General features: G+C 38.0%; 2 protein-coding genes and 1 long non-coding RNA gene across 3 annotated transcripts in view; all 3 read left to right on the top strand.

The window, feature by feature from the left end:
* LOC103508718 (paramyosin, long form) overlaps positions 1-23,459 on the top strand; it is a 39,611-nt gene extending 16,152 nt beyond the window's left edge. The window contains exons 17-28 of the mRNA XM_026823235.1: positions 459-615; positions 1,293-1,503; positions 6,446-6,925; positions 6,978-7,088; positions 7,494-7,656; positions 8,658-8,789; positions 8,919-9,005; positions 9,819-9,893; positions 10,249-10,413; positions 10,864-11,070; positions 11,392-11,592; positions 22,291-23,459. Of these exons, the coding sequence (XP_026679036.1) occupies positions 459-615; positions 1,293-1,503; positions 6,446-6,925; positions 6,978-7,088; positions 7,494-7,656; positions 8,658-8,789; positions 8,919-9,005; positions 9,819-9,893; positions 10,249-10,413; positions 10,864-11,070; positions 11,392-11,592; positions 22,291-22,485 (2,184 nt within the window). The 3' untranslated portion in view covers positions 22,486-23,459. The remainder of the gene's footprint in view (positions 1-458; positions 616-1,292; positions 1,504-6,445; positions 6,926-6,977; positions 7,089-7,493; positions 7,657-8,657; positions 8,790-8,918; positions 9,006-9,818; positions 9,894-10,248; positions 10,414-10,863; positions 11,071-11,391; positions 11,593-22,290) is intronic.
* On the top strand, positions 7,007-7,631 carry LOC113467192. Its single transcript, XR_003391356.1, has 2 exons — positions 7,007-7,088; positions 7,494-7,631. It is a non-coding gene; the product is annotated as an uncharacterized LOC113467192 (long non-coding RNA).
* LOC113467190 (microcephalin-like) lies at positions 8,663-9,472 on the top strand. Its single transcript, XM_026823238.1, has 3 exons — positions 8,663-8,754; positions 9,015-9,232; positions 9,366-9,472. The coding sequence occupies exons 1-2, from the start codon at positions 8,667-8,669 to the stop codon at positions 9,200-9,202; spliced, it is 276 nt and encodes a 91-aa protein (XP_026679039.1). The 5' UTR covers positions 8,663-8,666; the 3' UTR covers positions 9,203-9,232; positions 9,366-9,472.
* Positions 23,460-24,007: the final 548 nt, after the last annotated feature.

Below are 24,007 nucleotides of genomic sequence, written 5' to 3'. Positions count from 1 at the left end.
CATCAGATACATCACAAAAACTTTGCCTAACAGTATGCTAACAAATAATGCGGCAAGGGGCGAAGAACATAGCCCTGCTTTACACTGGAAGATGAAAAGTAAAGGGCGAAGAACATAGCCCTGCTTTACCCTACTTTCGTATATTAAAGAAATAAATAAATGTCAAATTTCATGGTATGTAAGTGTTGTTTATGTACATTCTCTCCTTAAAACTTTTTTTTTTAGTTCTACTAAGTACCCACAACCCACTGGTTTCGGGAAATTAACCATCCTTTTACTTTCTTGTCCGTTTCCGAGATTTCTCCTGTATGAACATCATAATTATTGCATTCCTCCATTATTGCATGCGACTGATATGGCTGCTGGAGTACAGTCATAATTCATAAAGATCTTGCTTTGTGCCAATACCATCCTTTTTAATTAACCATCTTCATCTCCACCTACTTTTTCCCCCGCAGAGACGCTCCCTGCTCGAGTCCCAGCTTCACCAAGTGGAGGTGGAATTGGAATCCGTCCGAGTTCAACTGGAGGAAGAGGCCGAGGCTAGATTGGACCTGGAGAGATTTTTGTTTGTACCCATAACCATAACCTATACTACCCATATACTACACCGAAGTCAAAAATCCTAGACTTAATGGTGCTTTTACGTTCAAATATAAGTTCCTACACAACTCCATGCCATAAACACAGAGTGTGAAAAATTGGCCAAAGTGGACCTCGTTTACATTACGTTTCATTGCGGAGGAGTATGCCAAAAATTGCATTTCACGAAATGGATTTTTTTTTATGACGGTGCTCCAAAACTCATCTGCCAAAAGTGACACGTTCTCCTCTTCCAGGGGAGGTGGGTGAAGATCCCATTTTACGAGATATTGAGGGAGTGTTTTGACCAAAGTGTACCTCATTGACATTCAGACCAAAGACCAAGAGAGCAGGGACGTCCACCAAAGAGGTACCCAACAAAGTTAGCAATAACCTATGTGAATTAATTTGTGCAAAGGCGTTTTAATTTAAAGGGTGGAATTTCCACACTTTATGCCGAAGAAAATGGTTGGTCTCAGTCCGAAGTGTCTTCAAAAGATTCTCCCTGCCAGTCCACGGTGAATTAATTTGTGCAAAGGCGTTTTAATTTAAAGGGTGGAATTTCCACACTTTATGCCGAAGAAAATGGTTGGTCTCAGTCCGAAGGGACTTCAAAAGATTCTCCCTGCCAGTCCACAAACAGTCTCCGCAAATCATCTTCAAGGATCACCATCATGTGTGAGTATTTATCACCCCTAATCTCTGTCAAGTGCCGGAGCGAGGTGTTCCTGCCTCACCTACAAGCCCGACCGACCACGGAACACCGAAAACCGAGGAGACATGCGCCTACGTCGAAACATCATTTTCGAAAGATGTCCACCTTGAGTCTGAAGAGACTGCTGCCCTCCTGAGGAAGAAACACCAGGAAGTTATCAACGACTATCAGGAACAGCTGGATAGTGTTGCTAAGAGCAAGTCCAGGTGAGAGATAGAATGGAATTGAGTAGAATATACCTTGTTTATCTTGCTCGAATGAGACTACAAAGCCCCTTTACCACAGCAGACTAAACAAGGTCTCGTTTATTTTACGGGTTTAATAACGGAATACAACAAAAGTTTACAACAAAGGAACTTGCTTAATTATTAAAAAGAAAAAAAGTTGGAAAATTGTTGACCTTACGATATATCGTATGTCAGGGATCACCAACCCGTTGATTGCGAGCTATCGGTAGCTCGCGAGAGGTTTTCTGGTAGCTCGCGGACAGCAAAAGTTGAGAGTAACTCTTATGGGAAGTAGGAATCAAAAATGTACGTCGTTACGTCATAAATTTTTGTCATCATCAGAGTAGCGACCCATAAAAGGTTGGCGACCTTTGTCGTATGTTATATCGTAAGACCAAAAATTATCGAACCATCGATGGTGTTAGGGGAGGTGACCTTTTTGCACTGATGGCCAGAATAAGAATCTGAGTTTAATCTTGGTTTAAGTTTAACTCTCGGATTAAGGAAATATGATTTACTCAAATTTTTGAAATCAACTAATCAGATTGCTTCATCTAAAAGTTTAACTTAAACTAAGATCAAATTTGAGGTATGGTTATAGATATTGGGGGCTGAACTAACCAATTTAACAAAAACAGGACTAACCAACCTAACAGCTAACCAATTCAAAGTAGAGAGGGAGATTTATCTAAGACTTTTTTTTTAATAAAATTCCGTCAATACCTCGTAAAATTAATTAAATATTTTCGAGGCAGTTAAAAAAAAGTTTGGCTTCGACATAAGAAATGCGCATACACGTTCCTCTCTTTCCCTTCAAAGTGTCTGAGTCACTCGGAAAAAATTTCTCTCTCACGGCATACATTAGCTCTCTCTCTCACTCATGTAGTTTCACATCTCTCTCTCACTCATATAGTTTCACATCTCTCTCATAGTTTCTAAGAATAGCTTCTTATACTTATGAATTCTTTCTCGTATGTGAATATCATACTTTTCCTGAGAGAGAGAGAGAGAGAGAGAGAGAGAGAGAGAGAGACATTTCCACATTCAATCTAAAAGCTACCACCCAAATCTGTCTTTTCGGGACCACCCTTCTAGAAAGATGTTAGAAGGCACTAAGCGACACAACGGTTATTGGCTTCTCACTTCATATTTTATTTTTAATTTCCAACTTGGGGGACGGACGGATAGACGGGGAGTCCAAGGCCAAAAGGTCAAATATAGACGTCGAAAAAAATATTCACACCCCGTAATTTTTTCAACATGCCCCAATGTGCATACAGCCGTGTACGAATTCGTACCTGTCGTGGCTCGTTAAATCCGATGTGAAATTTCATCGTCATTACATTTCCATGTTTTTCAATCTGTTCTGCTATTGAGAAACGGCCAAAAAATTTAAATTACACCAGGCACCTCACGATACCTAACCACTTGAGAAATTTATACTGCAAGCCATTCCGTGATGTAATCAAGGTGTAGAAACGACAGGGGCTGCTTTAGTTCGTGTTGAATTCGGTGCAGAATAAAGTAAAGAAGAAATAGAGATCTCAAGTTACAGAAAATCACGTAAAAACAGTATGAATTTGGGTCAGAAATTCTAAAAATCTAGGAAATCAAAAGTAAATCTAAGTGGTAGCTCATCTACAGAACTCCACGTAGTATAAACATAGAGGCCGGAAAGTCCGATGTGAAATTTCATCGTCATTACATTTCCATGTTTTTCAATCTGTTCTGCTATTGAGAAACGGCCAAAAAATTTAAATTACACCCAGGCACCTCACGATACCTAACCACTTGAGAAATTTATATTGCAAGCCATTCCGTGATGTAACCAAGGTGTAGAAACGACAGGGGCTGCTTTAGTTCGTGTTGAATTCGGTGCAGAATAAAGTAAAGAAAAACCAAACAGAGTTACAGAGATCTCAAGTCACATAAAAGCATATAAAAACAGTATGAATTTTGGGTCAGAAATTAAAAAAAAAAAAAAACTAGGAAATCAAAAGTATAAATCTAAGTGGTAGCTCATCTACAGAACACGTAGTATAAACATAGAGGCCGGAAAATACTGATAAAATATTGATGTACACACAGGGCCATACATCAAAACTTAAACTGGAAACATTCATTATAGGAATATAGGAGGAGAATAATATAAATGGGGTTTTTATTTAACAACACAGGCCAATTTGACCAACATGTTTCTTAATGACATCGGAAATACCAACATTTCTTCGTTTTTCCGAAAATATAAAGACACACCACTGCCAAAAACATGTCAAATGGTCACATTAGACTAAAGCAAGCAAGAACTATTACAAGATTACAAGTGACTTATCACGTTCTGTCACAAAAACTTGACGCGGTCAGAAATTTGACCATATAAATGAGCAAACGTATATTTCAAGTTATATGAAGCTGTGCATTTGAAAATACAGGGTAACCATGCAAAGTATGATCTTTTCTGTACGAATATTGAAACATTCCATCCTCCGAGAGTTAAAGCTCAACATTGACACTCAGGAGTTCAAATAAAGTTCAATACAACTGCTATGTGTTCGGGTTTATCTTGCTGGAAAAAGAATAAAGATTTTCAGCACATGAACAGGAAGTGCTGTGGCACTGGAATGCGCAGTCAAAAACATTGCTTAAAAGTCACAAAATCTGAGGGCTGTGTAAACAAACTGCTCAGACCACCCATAGTTTCACCTAAGCCCCACCCATAGGGATAATTGCAATGAAACAATTAGCTTTTTTTTAATGCAAAGATAATTACAATGATTGACCTTGAAAACACCACATACGTACATATTATTACATTATGCAATTACATAAAAAATCAAAACATTGCCAAATAAAATCTCCCCGGCTAAAATTGTTCGTAGGCAATTTTTTCCTTGCTACCGAATTTTGCATTTACTGTGTCAGCGTATTTCAACACTTCCTTTGCCTTTTTGAATCGATTGGAAAGACATCGATTAGATTTAGGTCAAATTCTTTTTATAGATCGATAAAAATACTAATTCCGTTTTGATTGATCTTGTTCATTTGTGCTTGCTTGTTACCTAATTTTAATCTTATTTCATTGTTCTCGTTGTTAACAACACAAGTGGCTTGTTCATAAAACTTTTGTCAAATTCTTTTTATAGATCGATAAAAATACTAATTCCGTTTTGATTGATCTTGTTCATTTGTGCTTGCTTGTTACCTAATTTTAATTTTATTTCATTGTTCTCGTTGTTAACAACACAAGTGGCTTGTTCATAAAACTTGTTATTTGTTAAATATTTTTATAAATATTAATTTTTAGTTTTCTTTTGTCTGGTTTTATTTTTTGTTTTAATTTGTTAAAAAATTATGGATAAATCTAAGCAATACTTGGCACGTAAGTTACTTTGTTGTTTTCTAATGCGAGATATGATGCTTGAAGAGCCAAATGACTAATGCAAGACTCCTAATCTGGAAATAATGCTGAGAAATTATTGATAATTTTTAATTAAACAATATGCATATTTTATTTCCATTGATCAACAAAATAAAACATGAGCGTAATATAAACTTAGTATCATTGGGTCTGACAGTTTGTCAGACAATGGTTATCAAAAAATCGTCAAAGAGATCTCAAGTTTTACTAGCACTGTGGCTGATCGATCGTTCGTTGAATAATTTAGTGCAACTGTAGTTCGTTTTAGAGGGGTTCTCTGAGGTATTCAAAAACTAGGTCAGAGTTGATTAAAATGTTAAAAAGTAGGTATGAATCTAATTTTAGGAAGCAAAGGCATCATGCGTTAGAAGATATGATGCTTGAAGAGCCAAATGACTAATGCAAGACTCCTAATCTGGAAATAATGCTGAGAAATTATTGATAATTTTTAATTAAATTGAATTTTAATTAAACAATAAGCATATTTTATTTCCATTGATCAACAAAATAAAACATGAGCTAATATAAACTTAGTATCATTGGGTTCTGACAGTTTGTCAGACATTGGTTATCAAAAAATCGTCAAAGAGATCTCAAGTTTTACTAACACTGTGGCTGACCGATCGTTCATTGAATAATTTAGTGCAACTGTAGTTCGTTTTAGAGGGGTTCTCTGAGGTATTCAAAAACTAGGCCAGAGTTGATTAAAATGTTAAAAAGTAGGTACGAATCTAATTTTAGGAAGCAAAGGCATCATGCGTTAGGCATAATCGTAATAGACATGTTGAAAAGGTCCGGATTTCAAGCAAAATGAGCTTTTCTTGGGCCGAAATGAGTTTGTTATGCCAGAATAAAAGTTGTTTCTAGTATGTTTGCTTGATCAATGCGATTGGATTCCTGCCTGTTGTAGACGGCATGTGACTGTCACATTTTGCATAGGTTACAGCAGTAACTTCAGCACATCAAGTCAATCATCAAGTTTTAAGGTGTGCTTTGCCTGGTTAAAGAATGATGTGATATTTCGGGGCATGGAAGTTATAATTGCATAATTTTCTTGTCATGTCCTATGTGTCAAATAACTTTGAACGTCCTTGAACAAATCGAAACTTTGGTGTTTTCTACAATGTCTACTGAAATCATTGCCTTTGATGATTGTGGTAACACTCTCACTAGAAGATCAAATTGTTTAGAAAAATCGGGGAAATCGGATGGGTCTTTGCTTATGCGCAATCACAGATATACTGTTTCAATTGGTGTCATCAAATACATGAATATTATTTTTGGCACCAACACTGTTTGAAAATATTTGGGATGACATTAGTACAAGTTCTCATTCCATTTCGATGATGCATGTCACTTGATTGATTAGCTACAACGCCTATTCATGAATTGTTTTGCATATTATAAGAAGGTAATTAATCTAGTTGCTTCTAACCTAACGCTTTTCCTAATGCTTCGTGTTGCCATTCTAATTCTAGGCATAAGTGCCAAGTGTTGAGCCAGTTTCCCCCAAGGTACCTTCCAGTGTATGGCATCGTATCTCCCACAAACCTCAACTAAATACTACACTCTCAAGGAACACTGGAACCGCCCCGTCACCAAATTCTACAGCGACAACTACGGTTATGCAGTTAACTTTTACCAGCCTATGATAGATTACTTGGACGACAAAAGCGAAAACAAAGAACTACCCCATCTCCCGTACGTGAACGAGCGAGGTTTGGAAAAGTACCGCCCTAGCAACGCTATCAAACACTATACCACACAGGACTTAGATAACTTTGCTCTTGAAGCTGAATTCAAAGCCAAAGAGAACCTCAAGTATCAGATCCAAGATTTCAAACCGGTACGACGTGGTGAACTGTTGGTGATTCAAGCAGAAGTCAACTCATCTCGCTTGAGGAAACATCTGAAGGAAGCTGAAACCAGCAAGGAGGTTATCGAGAAAAAGATTTCAAACCGGTACGACGTGGTGAACTGTTGGTGATTCAAGCAGAAGTCAACTCATCTCGCTTGAGGAAACATCTGAAGGAAGCCGAAACCAGCAAGGAGGTTATCGAGAAGAGGTGGAGGGGAGTAAGAATCGGGGGGACCCTGTGAGCCGGTCCTCTAAACCGGGTATTGTGTGTACTGGGATTAATGCTAAGTAAGTACTATCTATCTGAATCTTTTACTTTTAACATTACTCCTATTTTGATATTTTTGATCGTAGATTTGTTGTTTGATCGTAGTTATGCTTGTCATCTCAAAATGACTTTCAAGTTTCAATACGTACTAACCATGCCGATAGTGCGGTTTTTTCCCCTCCTTTCTCGTGGTAAAGTTGTGTGGATTTTGTGGCTGCCACACTATTACTGAAGATCATGTATTAACATATGAGGGGCAACCGCCAGAAATTGAATCCTAATTTTTGACACACCAAGCCAATGTTACACTACAAATTTTGCTCTTTATGGAGCCATTTCATTAGGTTTTACTCAAGTGTCAAGTGATTTCAGTTACTTCTTTTGTCATCATTTGCTAACTTTTGTTATCTATGCAATCTTTCTAGGGATATCAAAAGTCTGTACTCATATATCACAGAGCTTGGCCATTTCATTATAGAGCCTAGAGTTAGTTCTCGCACCACTCATGTAGTGGTAGAAGGACCGAAGAGAACACTCAATCTACTCAAGGGTATTGTGCGAGGATGCTGGGTAGTCAAAGTTGATTGGGTAAGAAAAAATCGGACCGAAAACAATACTTTCCTATAGCATACTTACTTAGCCAAAACCAAAACTTTACTGTTAGGAGATTTTTAATTTTTAGAATGAAATGTACCTTTTATCCTGCCCGAATGGGGCTGAAAAGTCCCTTTACCACAGCAGTCTGGTATAAAAATGAAGTTTTGTCGGCAAAAAATACCGTTTTTTTGTCTGTTCCTTTTGGGAATCGAACACGTGTTAAAACGGAATGTATGATTTTGGTCTGACAGTTTTTCTAGAATTTCAGGGAGGAAAAAATTCTCCAAGGTACCTTTTAATATTAACGTTTATACTTGGGTCAATTAAGGTATAACGCTGAGCCTTGGCTCGTATTTTTCTTGCGCAGGATCTTGATGGTTTCGGCGTGTCTTCTCTTTTCTTCGTCCAGTTCCAATTCCAAGTCGCGTAGCTGTGAAAGGCGAAGAGAAATGGGTGTTTTTTTAGTTGATAAGAACCTTTTCAAATATTCCAAGTCAAATACTTAAATTAGAGAGCCTATTTAGGACCAGAGTCCCTTTTTGTCAGTAGTTCCAATAGAGTCTCGTTTATTGGTTGGAATAATTTGTATAAAATAAAACTAAAACCAACTAAATTTGACATTTTATTAAAAGTAAATTGTTTTCCTGCAACGGGAAATCGGTACACAAAGGCCATTCTTTCAGATTGTAGTCTGTGACATTTGGGTGGCTGTACGAGCAGAGATTCGAACTCACGTCCTTCTCTCCAGCAATCCAGGTAAGATTGAGTGAATGGTTTTTTCTGGTCTTTCAGGTGAAAGGGGGGCATTTTTACCTGATCAAAATTGGTAGTAGCATAAGTACATACCTGGTGCGAATTATTCCACCAAAAGCTAATTAACTGAATCGATTCCCTCAGAAGTCAGATAGTTCTAATTGTAAGAGACGTTCAGTAGTTTATTAAATACTTCCATTACTGTTAAAGATGAACCATTTTAATCCCCTTCTTCACAGCGCTGTCGCATGGAGCGACAAACGTTCGGCTCCCTCTACGCTTTCGATCTCCTGTCCAAATTCGGTTCGATCTTCGTGTCCAAATCGTCCAAACCACCCCGCGTTACACTGCATAATATAGAAGGTGATTTCGTTCACGATAGCTACACTGCATAATATAGAAGGTGATTTCGTTCACGATAGCTACACTGCCTTCACGTGAGGGTAGTGTGTTTTTACCTCTAGAGTCCTGTGCTAATTACCTCTCTATTCCCCCTGCAGGTAACTCACATTATCTTCTACGAAGGTGCACTGTCTACAGTGGAGAAGGCAAGGAAGTTTGGAATCCCTCTTGTGTCAGTGGCGTGGGTTAGTCACCCCGCGCCGATCTTCAGGAGTTAATAGTCCTATGCGGAGGACGCCTTAGTCCTTCAATGCGCGCCGCAGACCTTATATTAGGCGGCGAAGTCACCAAAGATAGCAGAAAGACGCATGTGCGCGAAGTGTGGCTGTTGGATTGCATCACCAAATGTTCCCAGTTGGACGTGGACAAGTATAGTCTGTGATGCGCATGCGCAACCTCGAACCCTCTCCAGGCGAGTTGCCAAAGATAGCAGAAAGACGCATGTGCGCGAAGTGTGGCTGTTGGATTGCATCACCAAATGTTCCCAGTTGGACGTGGACAAGTATAGACTGTGATGCGCATGCGTAACCTCGAACCCTCTCCAGGCGAGTTTTGGGTTTGCGCAGATTTTGTGCGCAATGGTGATCTCTTGATGAGTTTTGTGGATGGTCACCCATTTTTGAATCGATCTCGCCCCCCACTTGTTTAGTCCTTTCCACATATCATGCTCTTTTCCTTCGTCCTTCTCCTACCAAAGTTTCGCTATTTTTAGGGCTCAACAATAGAGAGTTTTTTGCAACCAAAATTAGCGTCCCGTTAATTGAACTCTTTAACGTTATTTCACAAAACTCGTGTCTGCGCATGTCTAGAAACGAGTTTTTGTGAAATAAAGTGAAAGAGTTCAATTTTTGGTTGCAAAAACTTAGTAATGGAAACAGCTCAAAACAAATGAGTGGTTCTCACAACGTTACCTTTCACCTCAGCTTTTTTTTTGGTTTTAAAGATGAGTGTTCCACCGCCGTTTTTATTTCGTAGCAATGGAACAACTGCTACATTAGACGCTTGTGGTCTGTGTCGTAAAAGTTCAATCTCTGTCTGCCGAACTGGAAGAACTGAGAGCTAACTACGACAACGTAAGTTTCAACCTACCTATCTTTTGACAAGAAGGGTCAAATACCAATTTCTTGATGAACTATAACTAGGAAATACTAAGAACCCTCTTGTTAACATAAACGTTGAATAGACTGCCGTGGAAGGAACAATTTATTTACATTCGAGCAAAATAGACTGGTAGTTCAGTAAACTGTAAACCTCACACAGAAAAACGAACCCTACTACCATGGTTCGCGTTATTTAAGTTCACTTTTACACCCTACTATTCTATTTCTATTCTAAGAGAACGTTACAAAAATCTAATCAAATCCAATAACACAGGGCATAGATAGCCAAGGTTCCCCTTATACGAACACTATTCTATCCGAATTCCAGGCTCTCCGTGGTAAGCGTGCCGCTGAACAAGCTTATGAGGACGCTCAGGCTCGCATCAATGAACTCCAGACCATCAACATCAACCTGTCTGCCTCCCGCGCTAAACTGGAACAGGAACTGGCCCAATTCTCCAGCGACTACGATGAAGTCACCAAGGAACTTAGAGTAAGTTGAAACAACTGGCTCTTGACCTCGAAATGTTTCACGAAAGGTTTTACTGAATACTTGGGAATTTTTTAAAATCCCCAAATTCCCAAATACTATGGAATTTTGAAAGATCCCCAAATACATAGGTACTTTGGAACTCATTGATTGAAATACTTGAGATTTTGGAAGATTGGTTGATTGTTGATTGAGACAAGATTGAGGTCATTCAGTAAGATTGTAAACTATAATATTCATTTATATGAGGAGATTAATGAGAGAAGAGCCATTTTCTAACCAGTTTTCTATTGAGAAAATAGCCCTTTCTTTCATATACCTCCTCTGCTATAAATCGAATTGGACATTAGCAAGGGCTACATGGATTATGGGTTGCACAAAGGAGCTTCAAACGATTCTACCATCGTTTAACATAAGTATCCACCTATTTTTTTTTCCATCTAATAATTTCAGATCACCGAAGAACGCTACCAGAAGGTTACCATTGACTTGAAGCACACCGTCGAGACCCTGCACGAAGAACAAGAAAGAATCGTCAAGATTGAGGCCATCAAGAAGTCCCTGGAAATCGAAGTCAAGAACCTGTCCATCCGTCTGGAAGAAGTTGAGGCCAACGCCATCGTCGGAGGCAAACGCATCATCAGCAAACTGGAAGCCAGAGTAAGTAATTGGACGGACTCTGAAGGAATGATCTAGTGTCGATATCCCTTGGATTGATTGGATGTGGATACTGTGGGTGGCTAGTGTGTATATTTAGGCAGTAGCGGGCATATTAAGAGAAAAGTTTAGACTTTGGAGCAGATAGGTTATAAAGCCCCAATCTTTATTTAAGATAAATACTGTGAATTTTAGACTAGCACAACGGTAAGTTAATTAAGGAGCAGCGCTCCACCCTGCCAAGTCAAAGCAATTTGACAGCGTGCAATATATTTTACTGAATCTTGATACCAAAAATCACCCATTTTCCTTCGCCTTTCACAGCTACGCGACTTGGAATTGGAACTGGACGAAGAAAAGAGAAGACACGCCGAAACCATCAAGATCCTGCGCAAGAAGGAGCGTCAAGTGAAGGAAATCATGGTCCAAGTGGAAGAAGACCAAACCCAGATCCAAGCCCTGTCCGACTCCCTCGACAAGGTCAACCAGAAGGTCAACATCTACAAGAGACAACTCCAGGAACAAGTAAGTCCCATAGGGTTTCAAAATATTCTAAGTCAGATTTTAACCTGGGGAAAACACCTTTTCTATCACAAGAGACAACTCCAGGAACAAAAAGGAACCACTTAATTCAACCCCTTGCATCTCCAGGAAGAAGCAAGTATGACAGGGTTTGAATTCAAGGTAATCGTGAAAAACTTCAGGCATTAGGAATTATTTCTCTAAATGGACTTAATGGATTAAAAGTTGAACCATCAACCAGCAAGGGGCAGATTCGACTCTCACAGAGTCTGATATAACTTTAACACCCAAATAATCTATTCTTCCCTTCTCTATTTCCAACAGTGAACTTTCGACTAAACGAATTATCTTAATGCCATAGTTATTACACAAAGCCAAAAGTAAGAATCGCTTGCGGTATTCTGAAAGTAAAGTGTAAACTTTGTTCCATTTTTCTCCCCCAATCCAAGAACGATCTCTATCGAGAAGAACATCCGCAACAGAAGGAAAATCCGAGAAGACATGGCGGAACGAATGAGAATCAAATCTGCGTTCAGCATCTCCAAGAAGCTGTTCACTGAGGCGCAGAAGCGGATTCTGGAGAACTCTATGTCCAAAGAGGATGTACACGATGCTGAGCGTGTTCAGTACTCCTCCTACAAGAGAGCTTTGGACCAGGAAGACTACAATGTGAATCTGAACGGAGCGGAAACCATCGAGAGAACTTTACAACCGGTTGCAAGTGGAAACAGGTGACGTCGCGCGACATTGTCGCGCGATTTTGTCGCACGACAGAGGTCGCGTTGGTGGAAATCCACCTTCATAATTACTCCATTTTCAATGTATTACTTTTATATCACGTTTGATGTTTTTGATATCACGATATCAGTTGTGTTGTCACATAAAACAATGGAATGATGCGAAACATTGCGAAAGAATAATAAACAACATCTGGACTTTTCCCAATATTTTGATTCGAAAAATATGAATGAAATGAGTACGGCCCGCACGATGTATGCTAAAACCTTAGTTGTAACACACCATCTACACACCACAACACTCATGTACGTTCCATTTGTATACAGTGTAAACATTTTGCCATTATTTTTATCTTTATATTAATGCAACATAACATGATAATTACCTACTGCACGTCATTACTTTGATTACATCTCCAAATTTTACATGTTTAGTATTTCTACACTTAAATAGGTATGCCTCCTATACTTTTAGCTCCTTTCTATTTTTCACGAAGAGCATGATCATCACGAAATTCTTCTGTATGGAAAAGAATCTTTTTTCAGCATGGAAATCCGAGAATCAAACTTAAACGGAGTTTAAACTCCCTTTGTGGCCCCGGAGGTAAGCCTTTTGTTCATATGACCACAGTTGGCGTGCTATTTATGTTTCCTCTTCCACTTTGTTTCCCCTCCAGCAAACAAACTGCCATCGAGATCGAGCAACTCACCACCCGTCTGGTCGAAGCTGAGACCAAGCTCAAAACCGAGGTGGCTCGCATCAAGAAGAAGCTGCAAATGCAAATCACCGAACTGGAAATGTCTCTGGATGTCGCCAACAAGACCAACATTGAACTGCAGAAGACCATCAAGAAGCAATCCCTGCAACTCACTGTAAGTTACTATTCGGCACTATAAATACTATAAAATAGACAAACTATGAAAGTTTGACGCTATTTTGGACACAAAAGCTGCTGATGAAATGATGAACCAAGTATTATTCATTAGATAATTAAATTCATATTAGACACCCAAATTAGATAATTCCTTACCTTATTTTATAGATGACTAGGATTCTTAGGAATCCTTAAGAACCCTAGTCATTTCTGAAATAAGATAGCTAAGTAATGAACGTAGATAGGTACTAATTATGGGAAAGAGCCAATGACGTAATGTTTGTTTCCAATTTTACGTCATTACTTGAAGTATACAGGAAATCTACATCCCAAAATTATAGAAAAACACCACTAATATACCTATTTAAAACAAAACTCTCACTGCAGAAAAACTTTCTTTTCTCTTTCGTTTTTCTGTTAGTGTGTCAAACGCTTTTTTCGTGTCCAGATCAAATATTATTTATGTCTAGTATAATTAGGGAAAGAACTAGTACTCCTAGTAGTACACCTACTTCTTTGTTTCAGAATCACGTATGCCTCTCATTTTCAAATCTTCATATCCCTCCCCTGTAGCTTTCTTTGGGTAGCATATCACTATTATACTATTGAAAGTTTCAATTTAAAACTATTTTATCTTCCTCTGCCTTTTACCTTTCGTTTAATTTTAAGGAAATCAACCGTATACGTTTTAGCATAGGAATGAGTTGTTCATTTCCAGGACGAAATACGCGGAGAAAACGTATAGGTTTACTGATCAAGGAAATTAATCGTGAAGGAAGGAAAAGTTTGAAAAGCTATTCTGAATGGAAAGAACACGTAAATTTGGACGTTTTGACGGATTTAAATGAAGTTCTTGGAACAGCATCCGGCACCGTGTAATATAAGAACAATACAAACTCCATCGAATTAATTACAAAACTAACGACACGAAACACATTTTTTTACAAAGCGGATGAACACTTCGACACAGTTATTTGCTTTAACTGTGTGATGGAATAACTGAATAGCAACTATTCATACTCACATTTTGGTCACTAGTTGCCCGTTGCCCCCATTTATAGAAAATAGTTCAGCAGACAAACTCATTTATCTCGGAAACAAAAACATCCCAAAACTTTTACAACTTTTCGAAACTTCGCCAAAAATCGAAAGAAGTTTGCTTACAGGTCGAAATAGTTGTAGTTTTTTGTCGCCCTAATATTAGAGACCATCTTTCACCATTTTCTTAGTTTTTAATTGTTTTAAACTTTAGACAAATTTTGCTGTTAAAACCCTTTTTTTTATTTTATAAGATATTTGTAAATTGTTTTATTTTAAAAATAAAATACAACTCACAGGAAAAAAGAACGTGTTATTAAAAAGGATTTTCTTTCTTTTCATTTCTTCTCTTTTATTTGAATTTTGTGCCTTTATTTTTTCCCAATCTGTAAATAATTTTATGTAATGGGGACATTTTCGAAAATACCCATCCTTCAGGAGTGTGAATAAAACTCGTAATTGTGTACACATGTAAAAATAGTATTTTGTCAATGATTTTAATAAAATAATTATAAATATAAACTTATCATAACTTACTATGTACTTCACAACCATGATATCCATTAATTTACTATAATTACTACCTGTGTATGAACTATTTTTTAAACTAAGTCATGGCTAGCTTAAAATAATTATTTATCGACTGTTCTATCCTTAATCCTTTTTATTCTAATCTAGCTACATGCTACGATAATCACAATAGACTTAATCATTAAGCTGAAACATTTTAGAGGAGCTATGATAAACTAAATTAAACTAAACATGAATGAAGACACTTTCATAGATGAGGTATGAAAGAGGTGAAGTGAAATAAATAAAAAGATATTGTAAAAATTAGATGGGTAAAAATATAAATCAGTTAAATTAGGAAGGTAATAAAAATTGACTAATAAATATATAATTCGATTAAATTAGAAATCTTATTAAATAAATAGTAATTAATTGACTCTACTAGTTGAAAATATGGGAGAATTTTGACACAAGACTGAGCGGATAAAATTTAAAAGATTTCTATAAAATATCGACCTTAAATACTGATCCTCATACTTATTGTTCTAATGATTGAGATTTGACATTTAGTTCTCAACCAACCCAAAACTTGAGCATAGCTCCGGTTCCATTTCGGATACCCGGTACTTACTCATTATGATGGTGACGGGGTTCGTACCCAAGGGGTACGCGGGTGAAAAATGGTTGAGAACCGCTGACCCAGGTCATTTAGGTGAGCCAGAGCCCTCCCACTTTTTTTTTGCCAACTTACCTGTTTCTGTTGAGTCTCTTCTTCCTCCCTCTCCTCCTTTCTCCCAGTTCCCAACAAGCTTCGTATCCTCTCCACCTCTGCCCCGAAGGGAAACGCTTTCTCCCGTCTTCTCTTCGTTCGATCCTTGGACCACAGGCGGGCCCCTGTTTCTGTTGAGTCTCTTCTTCCTCCCTCTCCTCCTTTCTCCCAGTTCCCAACAAGCTTCGTATCCTCTCCACCTCTGCCCCGAACGGAAACGCTTTCTCCCGTCTTCTCTTCGTTCGATCCTTGGACCACAGGCGGGCTGGCGCGCTACACCGCGGTGTCAACTGAACAGGCGAGAAGCTGTTGTCTGACGGCGAGGCGCTTTCTGTAGAGTCCCTGACGGGGCGATGGGGGAATAGGAGACGGCGAAGGAGCAGCTTACGCCGGCGATCTAGAGAGAGGGAGATTTCGATGGAGGACAGATTGTAGATGTGCTCCGAGTCTTCTTCATATGGGGTGACGTACCTGTGGGAGGAAAACAATAGAACATATTATTATTATTATTATTTGCTCTGGAAAGGTTCAGCAAGCTGAGGTGAAAGGTAACGTTGTGAGAACCACTCATTTGTTTTGAGCTGTTTCCATTACAGAGTTTTTGCAACCAAAAATTGAACTCTTTCACTTTATTTTACAAAAACTCGTTTCTAGACCTGCGCATGTCTTTGTGAAATAACGTTAACGTTAAAGAGTTCAATTAACGGGACGCTAATTTTGGTTGCAAAAAACTCTCTATTGTTGAGCCCTAAAAATAGCGAAACTTTGGTCCCTAATAACGGATGAACCGTCACAATGTAACTTACTTTCTTAAAATGAGGATGGACAGAGGAACCTCTATCTCTTCAGGACTTGAGTTGGAAGATACAATGGCGTCCAGGTCCTTAGCTACCGTACGTAATACGGTTTTGAATAGTTCATCCTGAGGAATGAATGAAAATAATAATAATAATAATAATAATGATAGAAAATAATGATGAAAGAAAGAAAATAGACAGTGATAAAAAGAAAATAACAAAATAAAATAAAATAATGGTACTGAGGTACACATAACAAAATACAGCCTAGTTAGCATAAAAGGTAGTGTCTGAATTTTAAGCGCTAGGATGCGGGTTCGATTCCCGCCTGGGGCGAACTCTTTCGTAAACAGATAAGGTCCGTTCTCGAAACGGCTAGCTTTCTCCTAGCCTGTCTTCGCCTTCGGTATAAGACCTCCGTAGTTAGAGATCAATCTCTCTATCAAACCATTTGGAAAAAAAAAAAGTTTTCACATTCAAGCTCAAGAAAAATTGAGTAAAAAAAAAGTTATCCCAGGTTAAAACCATCTTGTCATTTAACAGGAAGTCAATTAACCTCTTTTTTTTTACAGGGTTACCAAATCTGTGAATATCAACTCCATACCCGGTGAATTAATCATGGGCATGATACACCCTAGGAATGTATCACATATAGCTGACTCAAAACCCACCGTCTATGGACAAATGAAACTGTCGGAAGACAATTCGAAATGGCGTTCGAAATCCGCTCGAATACTAGGGGAATTTGAATATCAACTCCATACCCGGTGAATTAATCATGGGCATGATACACCCTAGGAATGTATCACATATAGCTGACTCAAAACCCACCCTCTATGGACAAATGAAACTGTCGAAATGGCGTTCGAAATCCGCTCGAATACTATGGGATTAAATATTAGCATAAGACATAGGAACACAAAATAAATTTGGTCAAATTCTCGACTGAACAGATGAGAATAATAGTGTAAAAATTATCAGTTTAAAAATTCTTTAAAAAATCATGCCTTGGCTGGGATTCGAACCCCTGACCCCCTGATTACCAGTCAAATACTTGACCACTGACCTATCAAAGTGAAACCACACTAAGTACTCTAGAGGGGAAACCTTCCATAATTTACCTTCCATAATTTTCCCCGTGTCTCCCTGCTGTTTTGCCTTTCCTTCACTCCTCACTCCTAGTCGCTTGATACCACTCAGATTAGACACATCATTGGACACAAAATCTTCATCATCCTCCTCTTCGTTTTCATAGCTCCCGAAATTCCTCACTCTCATGGGCGTTTTCTTCTTGCAACTTTTACAAACGCTTGTCACCACAGTCTGTTTCGGAACAACTGTAGATTTCGTGTCAACGGTAGATTTTGTGTCAAATGTAGATTTGCTGTCAAAGGAGGCGGTAGCGCGGTCGGATCGACCTGCACTAGGTTTGGTTTGAGATCTGAGTCGGTCTATGACATCGCGGAAATCCTGGAAGAAATTAATGGATTCTTTTTAAGAGGTTTGATAGAGGGAACTTTAAGTGCTAAAGTCTTATCGGTCCGAAGAAGAGAGGGTAGGAGAAAGTGAGCCGTTCCGGGAACGAACCACATGAGAGTACACATCAACCTATAGGTATGGGTACCCGGTACTTACTCATTACGATGGTGGCGGGGTTCGTACCCAAGGGGTACGCGGGTGAAAAATGGTTGAGAACCGCTGACCTAGGCCATTTAGGTGAGCTAGAGCAGTGTTTCCCAACCTGGGCGATGGAGAATGGAGATTTTTTTTTTTTTTTTTTTTTTTTTTTTTTTTTTTTTTTTTACCAAAGGTTTTGCTTAGAAGGAGAAATTTTAGCTAGAAAGTGGTAAAGTTAAAATAACTAAATGAACCATACTCTGTTCTGTTTCCCCTTGTCATCCACAGACTGGACCTGTACGTCTGTTCACCCCCTACAAGAGAAGGAAGAGGAAGGTGCCTGTGCAGGGAGAGAATGGAGGCAAGATCAAGAGAATTCTGACAACCCAGGACTTCAATTCTATTCAAAGCAATGATGATAGCTGTGATTCCAACCCAGGTAAAATAAACAAAGTGGTGAATTTCAGCTTATGGGATAAAGGCTTGTTGGTTTTTCCCTTTTTTTCCAGGCAAGAAGGAGCGTCAAGTGAAGGAAATCATGGTCCAAGTGGAAGAAGACCAAACCCAGATCCAAGCCCTGTCCGACTCCCTCGACAAAGTCAACCAGAAGGTCAACATCTACAAGAGACAACTCCAGGAACAAGTAAGTCCCATAGGGTTTCAAACTTAAAGCCTGAGACATATTTGTCACTTAATTCAGCCCCTTGCATCTCCAGGAAGAAGAAAGTATGACAGGGTTTAAATTCAAGGTAATCCTGAAAAACTTCAGACATTAGGAATTATTTCTTTAAATGGACTTAATGGATTAATTTGAACCATCGCCGTTTGAATAGCTGTTGATACTCTTCAAAAACAATACAAAGCAAGGGGCAGATTCGACTCTCACAGAGTCTGATATATGTAACTTCAACACCCAAATTAATCTATTCTTCCCTTCTCTATTTTCTACAGTGAACTTTCGACTAAACGAATTATCTTAATACCATAGTTATTACACAAAGCTAAAAGTAAGAATCGCTTGCGGTATTCTGAAAGTAAAGTGTAAACTTTGTTCCATTTTTCTCCCCCAATCCAAGAATGATCAAAGGTCCGGATTTCAAGCAAAATGAGCTTTTCTTGGGCCGAAATGAGTTTGTTATGCCAGAATAAAAGTTGTTTCTAGTATGTTTGCATGATCAATGCGATTGGTTTCCTGCCTGTTGTAGACGGCATGTGACTGTCACATTTTGCATAGGTTACAGCAGTAACTCCAGCACATCAAGTCAAACATCAAGTTATAAGGTGTGCTTTGCCTGGTTAAAGAATGATGGGATATTTCGGGGCATGGAAGTTATGATTGCATATTTTTTTTGTCATGTCCTATGTGTCAAATAACTTTGAATGTCCTTGAACACATCGAAACTTTGGTGTTTTCTACAATGTCTACTGAAATCATTGCCTTTGATGATTGTGGTAACACTCTCACTAGAAGATCAAATTGTTTAGAAAAATCGGGGAAATCGGATGGGTCTTTGCTTATGCGCAAAACAATGGAATGATGCGAAACATTGCGAAAGAATAATAAACAACATCTGGACTTTTCCCAATATTTTGATTCGAAAAATATGAATGAGTAAGTCTTATGCGCAATCACAGATATACTGTTTCAATTGGTGTCATCAAATACATGAATATTATTTTTGGCACCAACACTGTTTGAAAATATTAGGGATGACATTAGTACATGTTCTCATTCCATTTCGATGATGCATGTCACTTGATTGAATAGCTACAACGCCTATTCATGAATTGTTTTGCATATTATAAGAAGGTAATTAATCTGAATTTTGATAGCATGGGTATTGGGTATGCAATATGCATGGAACGTTCAACATGACGTTATTGGCATGATCTTTAATTTTACACTAGGTAGAAAATAATCGAATGTCATAAGTCATAATGAAGAATTGTTCAATGAAGCAATAATAACAAAGTTATCCGTGTAAAATAAACACAGCAAATGTGTTGCCGGTTTAGAGGACCGGCTCACAGGGTCCCCCCGATTCTTACTCCCCTCCACCTTCTTCCCTACGAACCAATACGAAGACGATCGGGAACTCTCGTTAATTTCCGCCTCCTCTCGACTCGCCTTCTCATCATACACATCGCTGTATTTCTGCGCGTTGAATATCTGTTCTACCGTGGGCAGTTTTTTCGCATCCGTCAGGGGTTTGCGCTTGGGTGCGGTTTTCTTGACGGACGATAGAGGATCTTCTAACGTGCTCAGATCTTCGTACAGGCGACGCTTGCGGATTTTTCGCCGCTGCGGTTTAGACGCGGGCAGTTCACTGGAAGATATCTGTGGAAAGAAGGTTAGGCTATATTTAACACGATAGGGAATGTACCATTCTTTGGTAGTGGACAGAATGGCATGCTACTTTTTTAAAAAGAAGTTTGATTGAGGAACGAAGGTTCGAAATCAAAGAGAGGACAGGATAAGAGAAAGCCAGCCGTTCCGAGAACGAATGTTATTCGTTCAGGATAAAATCCACCTCTGGCGGTAATCGAACCCACACCTGTTCCTTTTTACTCACAAACACTGAGTCACTCACTTTCATTTACTCACAATTATTATTTATTCATTTATGGTAAACAATCAAGGTAGAAAAGGTGAAACAGTTATCTGGCATTTCGACAGTTATTTCTGACACCTCGACAGTTTCGAAATAGACATGAGGTATTTCGGCCATGAGATTATTTTTAAGCATACCTCCATTAAAACAACGAGGAAGTAGACATGCTGTTGGAGACAAGAATAGAAACATGGGTGTTTATGTCGAGTGCCTATGGGTTGAATGTAGCGGGTCTTATGAAATGCCCACTCTACCAAGCTGTTCAAACTTCGAGATGGAAATTTTGGACCGCGTTCAAGATGGGGCAACAAAATAAATTGAAATTTTGTCAAATATATTAAAAAGAAGAAGAAGAAGAAGAAGAAGAAGAAGAAGAAGAAGAAGAAAAAAAAATAGTCCATTATTTACATATTTGATGAATTGACTTTTGAAGCCCCATTTTTCTGCTGAATCAAGCTTATATCATCTAGGGTTCAAAGACTTCAAAGAAGTCCAGTGAGGATTTAATACCTATTATTTTAAGGTGGTTTTCTAAATGTCAAGACTAAAAGAGAAGAATAACCTACCGAGAATGTCTACATTTTAGGCATTGTAAGTTTTGAAACCCTGAACATTTTACAGTGGATTCTGGAGAACTCTATGTCCAAAGAGGATGTACACGATGCTGAGCGTGTTCAGTACTCCTCCTACAAGAGAGCTTTGGACCAGGAGGACTACAATGTGAATCTGAACGGAGCGGAAACCATCGAGAGAACTTTACAACCAATCCGCAGGGAGATCAAAGCTCTGGATAACAAGTCTGTGGAGCTCAATGAATACCAGAGGTACTTGCAACGTTGAGCATGCACTCCATTTGTACCCCCGTAGTCCCCCGCACGATGTATGCTAAAACCTTAGTTGTAACACACCATCTACACACCACAACACTCATGTACGTTCCATTTGTATACAGTGTAAAAATTTTACCATTATTTTTTTTTCTTTATATTAATGCAAGATAACATGATAATTACCTACTGCACGTCATTACTTTGATTACATCTCCAAATTTTACATGTTTAGTATGTCTACACTTAAATAGGTATGCCTCCTATACTTAGCTCCTTCACAAAGAGCATGATTATCACGAAATTCTTCTGTATGGAAAAGAATCTTCTTTTTTCAGCATGGAAATCCGAGATTAAAACTTAAACGGAGTTTAAACTCCCTTTGTGGCCCCGGAGGTAAGCCTTTTGTTCATATGACCACAGTTGGCATGTTATTTATGTTCCCTCTTCCACTTTGTTTCCCCTCCAGCAAACAAACTGCCATTAATTTTGATAGCATGGGTATTGGGTATGCAATATGCATGGAACGTTCAACATGACGTTATTGGCATGATCTTTAATTTTACACTAGGTTATGACAGGTAGAAAATAATGGAACCAATGTCATAAGTCATAATGAAGAATTGTTCAATGAAGCAATAATAAGGAAGTTATCCGTGTGAAATAAACACAGCAAATGTGTTATTGTAGTATGAAGATGAAGTCCAGTTCAAAAAATTATAGACCATCTTCGTAGGAGTTATGGTCAAATGGAGTTACTATCTCTTGTAGACGCTTTATCCAAATAAAGTTAATTTCAAAAACGGTCTTCTCCACTTTTACCTTTAATACTATTTTTTACTTCTTTTTTTTTACATCTCACTCACTCACATTGCCTTTTTTTTGCATCTCACTTACCTCTCCTTTTTTTGTCTCGCAGGAGGGTCTATCCTCACAGAGTGTCACCCGGGTACGTCGCTTCCAGCGCGAACTCGAGGCTGCTGAAGACCGTGCCGACTCCGCCGAAAGCAACCTGTCCCTCATCCGGGCCAAGCACCGCACCTTTGTCACCACCTCCTCCGTTCCCGGAAGTCAAGTGTACATGGTCCAGGAAACCCGCACCCACGAGATCTAAGCTCGAGAGATCCTGCATTGAAAACAAAAACCAATTAACATTATTTCCAACATAATTCTTTCTTTTCTCTTTCGTTTTTCTGTTAGTGTGTCAAACGCTTTTTTCGTGTCCAGATCAAATATTATTTATGTCTAGTATAATTAGGAAAAGAACTCAGCTCCTTCTTCGTTTCAGAAATATGCCTCTCATTTTCAAATCTTCGTGTCCCTCCCCAGTAGCTTTTTTTGGGTAGCACATCAGTATTTTCTATTGAAAGTTTTAATTTAAACCCATTTTATCTTCTTCTACCTTTCACCCTCCGTTTAATTTTAAGGAAATCGACCGTATACGTTTTAGCATAGGAATGAGTTGTTCATTTCCAGGACGAAATACGCGGAGAAAACGTATAGGTTTACTGATCAAGGAAATTTATCGTGAAGGAAAAGTTTGAAATTTGGACGTATTGACGGATTTAATTGAAGTTCTTGGAACAGAATCCGGCACCGAGTAATATTTAGAACAAACAATACAAACTCCATCGAATTAATTACAAAACTAACGACACGAAACACATTTTTTACAAAGCGGATGAACACTTCGACACAGTTATTTGCTTTAACTGTGTGATGGAATAACTGAATAGCAACTATTCATACTCACATTTTGGTCACTAGTTGCCCCAATTTTATAGAAAATAGTTCAGCAGACAAACTCATTTATCTCGGAAACAAAAACATCCCAAAATTTTTACAACTTTTCGAAACTTCGCCAAAAAATCGAAAGAAGTTTGCTTATAGGTCGAAATAGTTGTAGTTTTTTGTCGCCCTAATATTAGAAACCATCTTTCACCATTTTCTTAGTTTTTAATTGTTTTAAACTTTAGACAAATTTTGCTGTTAAAACCCTTTTTTTTTTATTTTATAAGATATTTGTAAATTGTTTTATTTTAAAAATAAAATACAACTCACAGGAAAAAAGAACGTGTTATTAAAAAGGATTTTCTTTCTTTTCATTTCTTATCTTTTATTTGAATTTTGTGCCTTTATTTTTTCCCAATTTGTAAATAATTTTATGTAAGGGGGACATTTTCGAAAATATCCATTCTTCAAGATTGTAAATAAAATTCGCATTTGTGTACACATATAAAAATAGTATTTTGTCAATGATTTTAATAAAATAAAATAATATAAATATAAACTTATCATAACTTACTATGTACTTCACAACCATGATACCATTAATTTACAATAATTATTACCTGTGTAATGTACTAATTTTTAAATTAGGTCCTGGCTAGCTTAAAATAATTATTTATCGACTGTTCTATCCTCAATCCTTTTTATTCTAATCTAGCTACATACTACGATAATCACAATAGACTTAAACATTAATCTGATATATTTTAGAGAAGCCATAATAAACTAAATTAAACTAAACATGAATGAAGACACTTTCATAGATGAGGTATGAAAGAGGTGAAGTGAAATAAATAAAAAAAGATGATATTGTAAAAATTAGATGGGTAAAAATATAAATCAGGAAG

This window comes from Diaphorina citri, unplaced genomic scaffold (assembly GCF_000475195.1).
Source record: "Diaphorina citri unplaced genomic scaffold, Diaci psyllid genome assembly version 1.1 scaffold426, whole genome shotgun sequence".
NCBI lineage: Eukaryota > Metazoa > Arthropoda > Insecta > Hemiptera > Psyllidae > Diaphorina > Diaphorina citri.
The sequence above is the reverse complement of the archived record's forward strand: the minus strand, read 5'-3'. Positions and strand labels throughout refer to the sequence as shown.